The sequence below is a fragment of the Octodon degus genome, unplaced genomic scaffold, assembly GCF_000260255.1.
Source record: "Octodon degus isolate 3935 unplaced genomic scaffold, OctDeg1.0 scaffold00069, whole genome shotgun sequence".
Lineage (NCBI taxonomy): Eukaryota > Metazoa > Chordata > Mammalia > Rodentia > Octodontidae > Octodon > Octodon degus.
The window spans coordinates 12,211,483-12,224,529 of NW_004524645.1; the positions used below are offsets into that span (position 1 = coordinate 12,211,483).

At 37.6% G+C, this 13,047-nt stretch overlaps 1 protein-coding gene across 3 annotated transcripts in view; it reads left to right on the forward strand.

The window, feature by feature from the left end:
• Positions 1–13,047, forward strand: part of Ppef1 (protein phosphatase with EF-hand domain 1) — a 201,145-nt gene that overhangs the window by 30,965 nt on the left and 157,133 nt on the right. For all 3 annotated transcript variants that reach the window (XM_004635109.2, XM_023719556.1, XM_023719555.1), the window contains exons 4-5: positions 4,210–4,337; positions 6,058–6,118. In XM_004635109.2, coding sequence (XP_004635166.1) covers positions 4,210–4,337; positions 6,058–6,118 — 189 coding nt within the window. The remainder of the gene's footprint in view (positions 1–4,209; positions 4,338–6,057; positions 6,119–13,047) is intronic.

A 13,047-nucleotide genomic window follows, 5' to 3' on the forward strand; every position in this document is an offset into this window, starting at 1 on the left:
TATATATATAAAGTATATAGGATAAGATGGATATACAGCTACTTTCTTTTAATTAAATGAGAAGAAAGATTTGTACTAATAGTATTTGGACAGGTTATCATGTCTGCATCTTGTACTATGAATAACTACTACAAAGATAACAATATGCAATGTACTAATTATTGTAACTGTCCTGACCTGTTTTGAAACTGTCTCATTGCTATTTGTTTCTCAGTAAAATTTTTTAAAAAGTAAAAAAAAAAAAAGAATTGTCCAGTTGCTAATCAGGTATTACTATGTAACTAACAGAACTCTCAAACACATAGAGGTAGCAACTACCCAAAAGTTATCACCCCTGGGTACCTTTTCCTTTGAGAGAACAAAGAGAAGAGATGAGAATGATTCCACTCTGGCAATGTGGACTATAATTAATAGTACTGTATTGTTTACTTGAAAGTATCAATGAGAATGTGTCTTAAAAGAGTCCTTAATCCACATATGTATATGTGCAATACTAACTAGGTAGTGACAGATGTTTAATTGTGATGAGCATTTCACAATGTAGACATTTATCAAAATGATATAGAAGAAATATAACTCCCAACCTGCTAGATGTCAGATGTGTCAAGTTTGTGTCCTCTGAAATCAGAGACTGAATTCCAAGAAACAACAGAGGTTAAGTGTAGGAAAGGCTTATTGAGAGATAGCTCCTGAGAGACAGGAGACCCTTCATCATGGGTAATTTATTTATTTATTTATTTATTGGAACTGGGGATTAAACTCAGGCCCTTGCACTTGCCAGGGAAGCGCTTATTCTATTGAGCTATCTCCCTGGCCCCAGTAATTTATACAGCAAAGGCACAATGTGGGTACTGTGTGGGTCAAAGTGCCATCAATTTACAGGATTACCGGTATAGCCTTTTAGCTAATGGTAATCTGACAGGGAAATGAGTCATGCAGCAAGGGTACATGGGAAGAGCAAAGGCATTTTGGGGCAGAAATGGGTCCAGATACTCTTGTCATGCAGCTGGGGAAATTGATGCCTATCTGGACTTCCTGGTCCAGTTCATCCTAGTTACAGCACAATTCCAAGTTACTATTTATGCCTTAGGGAGGCATGTAGGCTTGGCCAATGCATCTTTATCTTGAGGCCTGGCCTTCTTCAGCTGAGCCTCCAGCCACAATTCTGATGTCTATTTTTTACTGACTTCTTTGAGAGTCCAGTCAGTCTCTTGAGTGTATATTAATTTCTATCTACCTTAGTTGCCTAAAATAAAAGTATTGCACTGTGTAGTTTAGTATATTACATTTTTTGCCAATTATATCTAAATAAAGCTGTGGGAGCAATCTCTCCACTCCAAAGAAAGAGCCTTGGAGTGTCCCACAAAACTGAACCTCAACCCTTTGATGAGTGTTGCCTGCTGGTGACTTAGGGGCTGCCACAGGGCTGGTTTTACAAGTGATGGGTAAGCTGCAAAGTGGATTCAACTATTGTTGCAGGAAATGAACACTGGTAAGTTACCCTACTGGGAATACGAAGCAGGCAGAAAGGAGGGTGTCTCTTACCCCTACTCTGGTCTCACAATTCCTCTGATGCTTTATTGACAAAGTCTTAGTTAGCATGGAGAAACTTGCAAAACTGAAATAGAGTCTGCAAAGTCTTACCTCAGTACTGTTCAATTGACTGGAGAAGGGTGGGATTAGATTTGATATAGGACAGCTTGGTAAGTGGCATTTATGCTTAGATACAGGAGTACAGGCATAGGCAGAGGTGGCTGATTTTCAAGATCTAGGTCAGCTTCCTGACTTCAGAGTAGAAGAGGAAGACTTGAGTCTGTTTTAAGTAAGTGACCTGGAACAATTTACTTGCTGTTCTGAACTCAAGGTTTCCTCATGTATAGTATAACATGGAGATGATAATACTTGTGGATTCTCAATGTCTTGTAGTTGATCCTTAACATATGGTAGCTACTTGTTAATTAGAAATAATAAACAACTATTTATTACTGAGGTTGTTAAAACTAAACAGAAGGGACTTCCGTCATCATTTTTGCCACTACATTATTGTACAGATAATAAAACTGAGGCTCAATAAAAGCCAACAACTCTTGGGAGTTTAGTCTTGGTCTCTGGAGTCAGTGTCATCTAAGTTCCAATCCTTGCAGTCCATTTCCACTTGCTGACTAAGTTCACCTAAGTCACAGTGTTGTGAGGACTGCACGAACTCACATTGCCTGGCTCTCAGTAAGTGCACAGTGCATCTCACAGGAACACCACCATTGTTCTCGGGAAATACAAGAATCTCTGAGGGGAGAGGATTGCTTTATCATGACAATGACTGTTCCATGGAACAGGCAGTTCAAGTGAGGCTGAACTCTCCATAATGCTATCCCGAGAATACTTGAGACTTTGGCCATGGCATTACCACTTATTTGCTTTGTAATGATGAACAAATTGTTCTGTAAAGATCATGGTACTTGACCTGAAGTCTGTTTCCCCAAGTTCTCTGCAAACTGCATAATGAAACAAGAGTCTGTGGATCACATAATTCTAGAGGGACTGGGTCGTGGCAGATACTCAGTGTACTACACAGTATCAAAGTAAAGGATGCTATTATTGGAGATAGGACCTCTGATTTCAGAATATTCTTGTTGTATTCAACACTTAATTTTGATGTGCTAACTGGGAAAAATGACAGCATGAATAGAAGAGCCAGCTGTTGTTGATTGCTCTTCACTCTAAAACTCAAGAAGGCATAAGAGACTATATTTTAAACCTCATTATCTTACCTGATCTTTCTTTAATACTATAAAACTATAGGATGATTTAAAGGCTGCCCAATTGCACATAGCAGACAGGGCACCTGAGTAGCCCACAAACAAAATAGTACTTCAAACTGCTGTTTGTTTAACATATGTGTCAGAGCAAGCATTAGGCTATGCTCCTCTTCTGTAGTGTCTCATTTTGTCTTTAAGTAACTCTGTGGGGGAGTAAAGTATGTTATTTATCCATCTGTCTTTTGTTTATTGGCTCTCAGGTACAGAAATTAGAGTGAATCAAACTTCTCAATCCATTGTACATTGCCATCATTGGTTTATATAAATCCCTTATTTTAATTATTTTGTTTATTTCCTTTTATCCATTTACCATGTTCATTTGCCTTCCTTATAAATAGCCAATCTATTGCACGTAGTATCTTTCCATTCTTTTGAAATGTATATTGTGATTTTGTCTATATATTTTTAATTGATATGAAATAGTATTATGTTGTATTTTCCCCCCTTTGGTGGTACCAGGGATTGAACTCAGGACCTTGAACTTGCCAGACAAGCACTTATTCCACTGAGTCATCTCCTCGGCCCTGTATTTCTTTCTGTGTCTGACTTTTAATAACTTTTTTAGTGGAAGTACTGTTTTCAAGACCTACACATATTGCTAAGGGTTTGTTTAATCAATTGCTTCAGTTGTGGCATGCTACCCACAGCGTGCATCCATCACAGATACACATTCCATTTCCTAGGGATGGACAGCCAGGCTGTGGTGGTATCAGACTCCCTGTTGACACATATAGACATTTGTACCTCCATTACATCTGTTTTTTAAAAAATCTTTTTTTTTAATGGTGCAGGTGATTGAACAGGGCCTTTTGCATGCTAGATAAGTACTCTGCCACTGGGCTATATCCCCAGCCCTTCATATGTCTCCTTTCTTGGATATTGCTTTGAAGAATACACTATAGTGAAACATGGGCTTTTAAAAAAATATTTATTTATTTATTTATTGCAGTACTGGGTATTGAACTCAGGACCTTGTGCTTGCCAGGCAGACACTTATGCCACTGAGTTATCTCCCTGGCCCTGCTTGGACTGCATTTAAGCGGTGCCAGAAGTGGGTGCTGTTTTTTATCCTTATTTTACAGATGAGTAAACTGAGGTGCTGAAGTTTTAAGAACCTCCCGAAGTCACACAGGTAGTAATTAGCAGGAGTGTCGTTCAAATTTAGGTATTCTTATTCTGAAACTTCTACCTTTAATAGCTATGCTATTATTCTCTCAGTAAGACTTGAGGACATTTTTATAAAAAATTGTAAAGGCAACCTCATTGTAGTTTTTATATTCTCAAGACCTAGGAATCCAAGTGGACTGATTGTTCTTTATTGAAGCACCTATTGCCCCCCAAGAGCTGCATAATAACTGTGTTTTTCTGACTTTCTTATCCTGTGTGTCTGCAGTGTTAAAAGCTGCATTAGTCATCCAGAACTGGTACCGAGGTTACAGAGCTCGGCTGAGGGCCAGACTGCAGTATGCTGTTGCCATCTTCGAGTCCATTGAATATGCTGATGAACAAAGCCAAATGCAGGTCTGTTTTGCAAGTTTCTCTCTCTCTCTCTCTCTCTCTCTCTCTCTCTCTCTCTCTCTCTCTCTTTCTCGTAAATGTTTCACTTTACTTCTTATTATTGAAAGAATGAAAATTTAGGTCAAATCTTGGTGAAAGGTTTTTCTGTTTTTCCTTTTGGTATTTAGTTGGTATTGAGCCCAGGGCCTTTGCACTGAACTGCATCTCTAGTCCTTTTCATTTTTTAAATTTTGAAAAAGGGTTTCATACAGGCTGGGTTCAAACTTGTTAGCCTCCTAGAGTGCTGGGATCATAGGCATGTGCCACCATGTCCAGCAGGAAAGGCTTTAATAGAGGGTATAGTGACACTGCCTTGAAACAAGCTGTTGAGAGAGTGTGATTTGAAAAGATGGTATTTCTCACTTTTGAAGTTCACATTTTTCAGAGGGCTACCAGATGTCTAGTTAACTAATAAAAATAGTCTTATTCTATTTTTGTGTATCTGCCCTAGTGGAAAATAGTTACTTTATAAAGGGAAAAATACTTTAGGGAGTTTTAAAAACTGGAAGAATTTCCTCAGAACAAACCTATGAAAGTTCTGGAAGAAACATACATGAGTGAGAAAGGCCTTTTGAAATCTTGCCACAAACATTCTTAAGTCCTAGAGGGGCTAGGGAGATAGCTCAGTGGAGTAAGTGCTTGCCTGGCAAGCACAAGGTTCTGAGTTTGATCTCTGATACCACACACGCAAAAAAGATTCTTAAGTCCTGCTTGTTTTTTCATACCAGGGATGAAACTCAGGACCTTGCACTTGGTCAGGCAGGCACTTACGCCACTGAGCTTTCTCCCAGACCCCAACTTCAATTAAAATGGATATATTTAACAATAAAAAATCCTAGAAATACCTCCAATAGAGTTGTGGATTAAAAAAAATCACCTTGTAGGATAACATAGAGAGTTTATCTCATATATATGAAATAAAATTAAACATATAGCAAAATTGTGGGATAGGTACCCAGAAAACTGTTTACAGTATGTAGTACTGGTGGGGAGGTGGGAATACTAAGAGGGATTTCTAATTTTAATTCAGTATTGTTTGTGTTTTTTAACAATCATGTTTATATAACATGTAATCCTTAAATCAATTAAGAAAACTTCAAAAAGTCACATTTCTGGATTTCTTCTTGGCAGCTATATTTAAAATGATATCCTGGGATTCAATCAAATGTTCCCATTTCCCTAATTAAGAGCGCCAGCATTGTCTGCCTTTTTAAGCACTAATGTTACCACGAAAGTGAAAAGAAGTGATCATAATGAACAAATTTTTGTAGCTGTCTTAGTCTGAGACAAGGATTCTGATATAAGTGACTTGTTGAGGGAGGGTTCTCAGATAAAATCTGCAAAGGAGTGACGAAAGCACGAGAAGAGGGAGAGGTCAGGCCAAAGTGTGCTTCTGGAGAGTTCTGACATTAGTCTGATCCCATCTGGGGCTCTCAAGTGTGAAATGCATGCCAGTTCGACCCACATAGGGACAGAGAGGTGGGGGACTGGATGCTTCATTCAGTTGTCTGAGCCGCCTCCCAGGAGGGGCAATGCAGTGCTAACCAACTACAGGGGTACCCACAGCAGCTGGGAGGTGAGTGCCCCAGGAGAGTAAGGAGCTTGTACAAAGCACGGGCAGCATGTGCCACAGTAACTGTACTTAGGGCTCCTTAATTGATTAATGTATTTTTATTTTGTCTAGCTATCTGACTTCTTCTCCTTCATGTTGGAAAACTACACACAAATACATAAGGATGATCCAGGTAAGCAAACAGTCTGTTGCAAAGTAATTGCTAAATGCTGAATGCCCTGATCAAGAAGTGTAAATCCCGAAGATGAGAGAATACTAGGAAATTATAAAGATGCCCATCTTTTATCGTCTCTGTGATACCCAGGAACTGGTGAAATCAGTTCAACTGGCTTTTCCCTGCCTGCCTGGTGCTTCCTAAATTGACATATAATGTTTTCACTTTTTAAACAACTGAATTAGATTTCACTCAGCATTCATTTGTTGAGTATCTTCTCCTGAACCACAGTCTATTGATGCACAACAGTAACTCAGTAAAGATCTTAATTTTCAATCGCATAACTGTCAGCGCTAAGAAATTAAAATAGCTTAAGTATATACATCACCCAGTGGATCTGGGTGAAAATAGCAGATTCAGTACATTTGGGCCCAACATGTTTCTATTTTCCTCTCTCCCCATCCCCCTTTCTCTGCCTCCTATCTGTATGTATATCAGCTATGGTTTGAATATGCTCCCCCTCAAGTTTGTGTTATAGAAACTTAATCTCCAGTGCAGCAGTGCGGAGTGGTGGGACTTCTGGGAGGTAATTAGTCATAAGGGGCCTTGCCTTCTTGTATGGGTTAGTGCCATTATCATGAGAATGAGTTCAGTACCTTAAGAATGGTGTTGGGGCCGTGGAGATAGCTCAGTAGAATAAATGCTTGCCTGGCATACGCAAGGGCCTGAGTTCAGTCCTCAGTTCCGAAAAAAAAAAAAAAGAATGAGGTCCTTATAAAATCTACATTCAGTCTCTGCCCTCTTTCTTGCATGTGTATTCTCACCATGTGCTGTCTGCAGCCATGTTATAATTTGTCACATAGCAAGCAGACCCTCACCAGACACAGCCCTTGATCTTGAACTTTACAGCCTCCAGAACGCTTGGCCAAAGAAATTTGTGTTCATTCTAAATTATCCAGTCTGTGATATTTTATTACAGCAGCATAAAAGGGCTGTCTGTCAGTTTCTATCATCTATCTTCTATTGACTCATTCTGAATCAGTCAGGCAATATAGATATGGTTCAAAAATTATTTTAAATTTATAATTATTCACAAGGCATATATTTCTCCTGAAAATTCTCCAAGGTCAGTTCAAGAAGTAAAAACTCATGTTTTTCTTTAAGTTGAGCTATTTTTCATTCTAATTAAAATGCATATGATATCTAGGAGCATCTTTTAAATAATCTGGGAAAAAAAACACTTCCAAATGGTGCTTAGTGCCATGACTTGAGAAGTTCACATGTATGAAAAATTAAAGCATTTAATGATCTGCACAAATTTTCTGAATGGTGAAAACCTGAGAAGTGTGATGGGTGAAATTGGATACTTTGCCATTTTCTTCCTGTTAGATAATTGCAGTCCGAAGACAGTTGATTGTACTTGTGTTTTTGGCAAAAATGTTTTTGAGAGGAAATATGATGAAATAGGGCTCTTTCTGCTAATGATCTAATATAATTTCACCTTGCCTCACTTCATCAGTTACTTGTAGAGTTTCAGAGCCATGGGCAGCAGGATTCCAGCCCTCAGATAACTACTCAGACCTTGTATTTTTAAAAATCTGAATTAAAATTATTTTGTGTGCCAGGGAGATAGCTCAGTAGAATAAGCACTTGCCTGGCAAGTGCAAGACCCAGAGTTCAATTCCTGGTACCACAAATAAATAAATATATAAAATAAAAAATTATTTTGCGAGTGATTCTTAAAATCTAACAAAACATTTTTTTCAGAGAAGAGAATAGTGAGTTTTTGAAGTATAACATTATGCAGAGAAGTACAAAAATTATATGACTCAATACACTTTCTCAAAGAAAACATGCCCGTAAAACAGGCACCCAGAATAAGAAAAGAACCATGATCACAGTCACAGAGAACCCTTCCTGTCCTCTTCCAGTCTTACCCGGCCCCTACTCTACCCTATGACTATTTTTCTGAACTTCTGAACCCTAGATTAGTGTTGTTTATTTTTGAGATTCTTTACATAAATGAAAATACATAGTTATATATATATTTTTTCATTTTTTGAGACAGAGTCTCCCTATGTAGTTTAGGCTGGACTAGAGCTCAGGCTGGCCTCAAATTCATAGCAGTCCTACTGCCTCAGCCTCCAGAAGCTAGGATGACAGGTGTGCAACACCACACCTAGTTGTTTATATTCCCGAGACTGGCTTTTTTGACTTATTTCCATTGCTCTTTCTTTTCTTTTCCTTTCTTTTCTTTTCTTTTCTTTTCTTTTCTTTTCTGTATTTTAGGACAGAGTCTACAGGGTCTTAATACATAGATCAGACTCATAGTGATCTGCCTGTGTTCAGCCTTCCAAGAGCAGGGATTACAGGTACACACCACCATACCCAGGCTCAATAGTTGTCTCAGTGTGCCCCAGGGGCAGAGCTAGCACAGCAGCTGGGGATCAAACCCCAGCAGGTCTCTGCATCTGCCTAAGTAGGCGCTTTAATCTGCTGAGCTATTTGGCCAGCTCTCATGCCCTCTTATTGGTAGGGTTCCAGATAACCCCTACCTAGGTCTGTTTAACAGAAACGATGAGGTCCCTAAACAGTATCTTTAGATTCTAGAATGTTATTTAATGCTCCCAGATTTGAGGTCAGATGAATGGACTGAATTCAGAGGCCAAGAATACCTTGAGACATTTGGTATATTCCAAAAGTAAGAGGTATCCTGAAAGCAGTACTTGTCCTTGCAATCTCATCACCTCTTTTGTGAAATCAGTTATGTTGTTTTAAGACCAGTTGAAAAAGTGTGATGGAGAGTAGCGATTTCCCATGAACTTTCCCAGTCTGCTTTTTACATTAGCCTCTTCCCAGGCTGGAAGCCCAAACTGCCATATCTAGGAGTAAGTTAAACAGAGACTTATGGTGGGAGTGCGATGGGGAATGTGCAAGTGTTGCTTTCACTTCTCTTTGCTTCCTATATGAGCCAAAATATCCTAAGCTATCATTTATTTATTTTTATCTTTTTCAGTGCTGGGGTATTTTTAGGTTCTATTACTATGGTAGTAGGATAGTTTTCTTGTGATATCTTCCTATTGATTATTGGTAGTATTTTGCAAAACTTAATTTATGTCTATTTGTCTTATTTTATACTTCTATTGAATAGAATTGAGTAGTAATGAAAATTAGTGCTGATTTTTATTAAATGTTTACCTTGTACCATGTATATAAGTACTTTAAATATATCATTTCATTTAGTTTTCATGAAAAATACAAAAGGTTGTTATTATTATTATTATTATTATTATTTCATATTCGTATTTGTAGAGTCTGAGGCTTAAAGGGTCATCTCCCAGGGTAATTCATCTCAGATTTGGAGCCAGTGTGATGAACTCTGTATTATATTTAATTCTTCTGTTGGTTCTTGGAGTTTTTCAGTTGATTTTCTTCAGTATAGTAATAATATTTGCCACAAGTACCTTTATTTTTATATCTAGTTATTACCACTTTTATTTCAGCTTCATGTCTTATTGTCTTGGTTGGTGATAACAGGAGAATTTTAAAATGAAACAGTGAACTGGACATTCTTGTTTTGTTGATGATTTAATGGAAAAAATACTGTTTATTTAAATTTTAAAAATTATACTAAGGAAGAATCTTTCTATTTCTAGTTTTTGAGTTTTAAAGAATCAATAATAAATATGAATTTTATGAAGTGTTATTTTTCATTTATTGAATCTATTATCTGGACACCAAGGTTTTAATCCATGTTCATAACTGGGAAGTGAAAGAGCTCTAAATGTGGTTGATTTGGTGCTTTTATTTTCTCCAGCAATACCTAGAGCTAGTTTTCAAAGTGATATGTAGGTAGTGGAGGCATAAATTGTTTTTGTTAATTATGTGCTTTAAATTTTTCCCTGTCTGGATTTTGACTATGTACTGGGTAAAAGAAAAGATTGCATGTGGGTGGTATTTTTGAGGTATTTTCTTTAGAACAACTTGTAAAGGTATTATTATAATTCAAGATTTTATTAGTTTAGGTTCATGTTGATACAACTCTAAATCAAATAGCTAAGGATTAATTCTAATCACATAGCACAGAAATCTTTATATATTGTTGAGATTCGTTGACATATGTTATTAGTAGGGCAGTATGTGCATAGAAATGTTAAAGCTTTTTCATTGTTTTCATATGTGACAAACTGTAGCTATTGGAAGGGAATCTATGTTTTTCTTTTTTATGTTGCTAAAAACCAGCAAAAAGATAATGATTTGATATTGATTGGTGTTCAGTTGAGTCACTTTAAGCCTTAGCGTAGGGAAATGGTAGTTTTGCATATATTGATCACTGAATTTTATAAGGAAGGAAGGCCTAAACTGAGCTTGTTTTTTAAAAAAAGAATAATAAATTTTTATTTAGCTCTTAAACAATACTGAGGGGCCGGGGAGATGGCTCAGTGGAAGAAGTGCTTCCCCGGCAAGTGCAAGGGCCTGAGTTCAATCCCCAGTTCTGCAAAAACAAAACAAAACAAAACAAAAATAAATACTGAGTTTTAATCACTACAAGTGATGGAATTAACTTGCTGTATCAGTTAGCCAGTGGGAAGAGGGAAGATGAGACAACAGCATGGGTGAAAGAAATGATTAGAAAAGTGTATTTCTTATTTATATCTCACAGAGTTGGAATGACTCAACAAATCAGTTATAAGTATATAAATTGTATTATATATGGTATAAGTATATTTAAAAATATGTAGTAAAAATAAAATGGTTAAGTGGTTCAGCCAGATAGCTCAGCACACTAAAGTGCCTGCTTAGGCAGGGTCAGTGACCAGGGTTTGATCCCTGGCCTGTCGTGCCGGCCCCACCTCTGGACACTCTGAGACAGTGACTGAGACTGGGCATGGTGGCACGCACCTATAATACCAGTGCTTGGGAGGCTGAAAACAGAAGGATCACTACAAGTCTGATCTGTGTAGTGAGACACTGTAGACCCTGTACTAAATACATTAAAAAATTTTAAAAAGTAAAATGGTTAAGACCTTAAGCTGAAGGCCATCTTGTCCAGGATTTGGTTTCATCTCTCCACTGTGCTCCACTTGCCTCATGTAAAAAATGAAAGAACCATACTTATCTCATAGGGGAGTTGTGGTCATTACAGGAATATAAACATGCAGAGTTTAGAAGCATACCTGGCACAGAGCACACTCGGTACGTGGGAGCTCTTGTTAGTCTCCTCTTCCATGTGATGCCGAGGACAATGGGGATTTGGGGCTCAACTCAGATGAGTTGCTGAGTTTTGAATGATAAGTAGAAATTACTTAAGAGAAAGACAAAGAAGAGAGTTTAAGGAGAAGAAACAGAACAATAAATAAATGTCAAACAATAGAGCACTGGGAGCAAGACAGGGAATTTTCCTCCCTTGGGGTGAGCAGGTATGAGGGCCAAGGGTGGCAGTTTAGATTGGTGGAACCTTCATGTATATTTAGTTGTGTTACCAAATGTGAGCAGAATCATGCTCGAGGTATAGGTGACAGAGAAAGCGACTAATGAATTTGGCAGGCATTTGAGGACTTGGTAGAGGAATGAACTGGAACATTTCCATATGCAGATATACACCCTCAGCTTCTTTTTTTCCTTCTGTCTACCATTTCAGTTTTTAAGGCAGCATACTTAAAAGCTATACTGCTTTCCTCATGAATACTACAAGCATGTTCTAAAATTCCTCCCCATCTAAAAGACAAAATCCCATAGTTCTATATGCAATTCTATATTCACTTTATTTCTTAGACTCTATAATGGAAAATAATCTTTACAACTCTGTTAGAAAATGCAGTGAAACTGTTAGGTGGGGTGTAGAGCTTTGTTGGAGGGGGTATGTTGGTTTTCTCTGAGTTGCTCACTATTTCAATATAGAGAGCCAGGAAAATACAAATTTTACCTTTGGCATAAAATTCATCTCCAAGAATGACTACCAAGTAGAAATGAGTGGTATGATCATCGAGAAAGCTAAGTAGACTATTTAGCCTACATAATGAATTGGAGATAAAGTTTAAGATGTTCTGCATCTCTAGTTTCTAACATAAATGGAGAGAACGTATTCTTCAATATCAAACTGAATCCAGAAGAGAAAAATAACCTCTCTTGGGCCATATTAAAACAGACATTATTAAACCTGAATTCCACTTCTTATAAAACATTATAAACCATTACCAAAAAATACTGGGTTTCACAACAGTTCAGAAATATTTCTTAAATATCAAATATTATGACTTAAGTGTTCAAATTTACCAAATATTATGACTTTAGAAACGTTTAGTTCTTAACTGTGATCTCTCAGCATCCTGGGTCATGAAAAAATGTATTCTATTTACATCTGTGAACATACCTTCCAAACATGAGCACTCTAAATTACTAAAAAAGATAGAAGCTGTTTGCAGGGAACCTCAGATGAATGAGCTTCATAAGTTAGCGTTAAAGAGTGGAGCAGTATGTCATTGTTCTCTGGGATATCTCTGGAAATGATATTGTATACTAATCATAATAACTCAGTGATATTTAATAAGCATTTCTTTTTTCTAGAAAGTCTATAGATTAGGTAAGCACCTCTTTTTAATCTTAGCAAAGTGGCTGTGACAGCTTTGAGGGCTTGGGCTGGACTTTACTTGTGTGTAGAGGTCGGCTGGTCTAGAGCAGACCTGGCTTGGATGACTCACCTCTGTGCCACAGGATCTGGAACTTTCACTTGGCCAGCCTAAACTCAAGGTTCCAAAAGAGAGCATGGGTGCATGCAAGTCTTTCTGAGATCTGACTTGGGGCTGGAGGGTATCATTTCTGCCACGTTCTTCAGTCTAATGTAAATCATGAGCCCAATCCTGGTTTTTTTTGTGTTTTTTTAAAGTTTTATTGATAAACAGATAGCAATGAGACAGTTTCAAATGTAATCGGAAGTACAGTTTCAA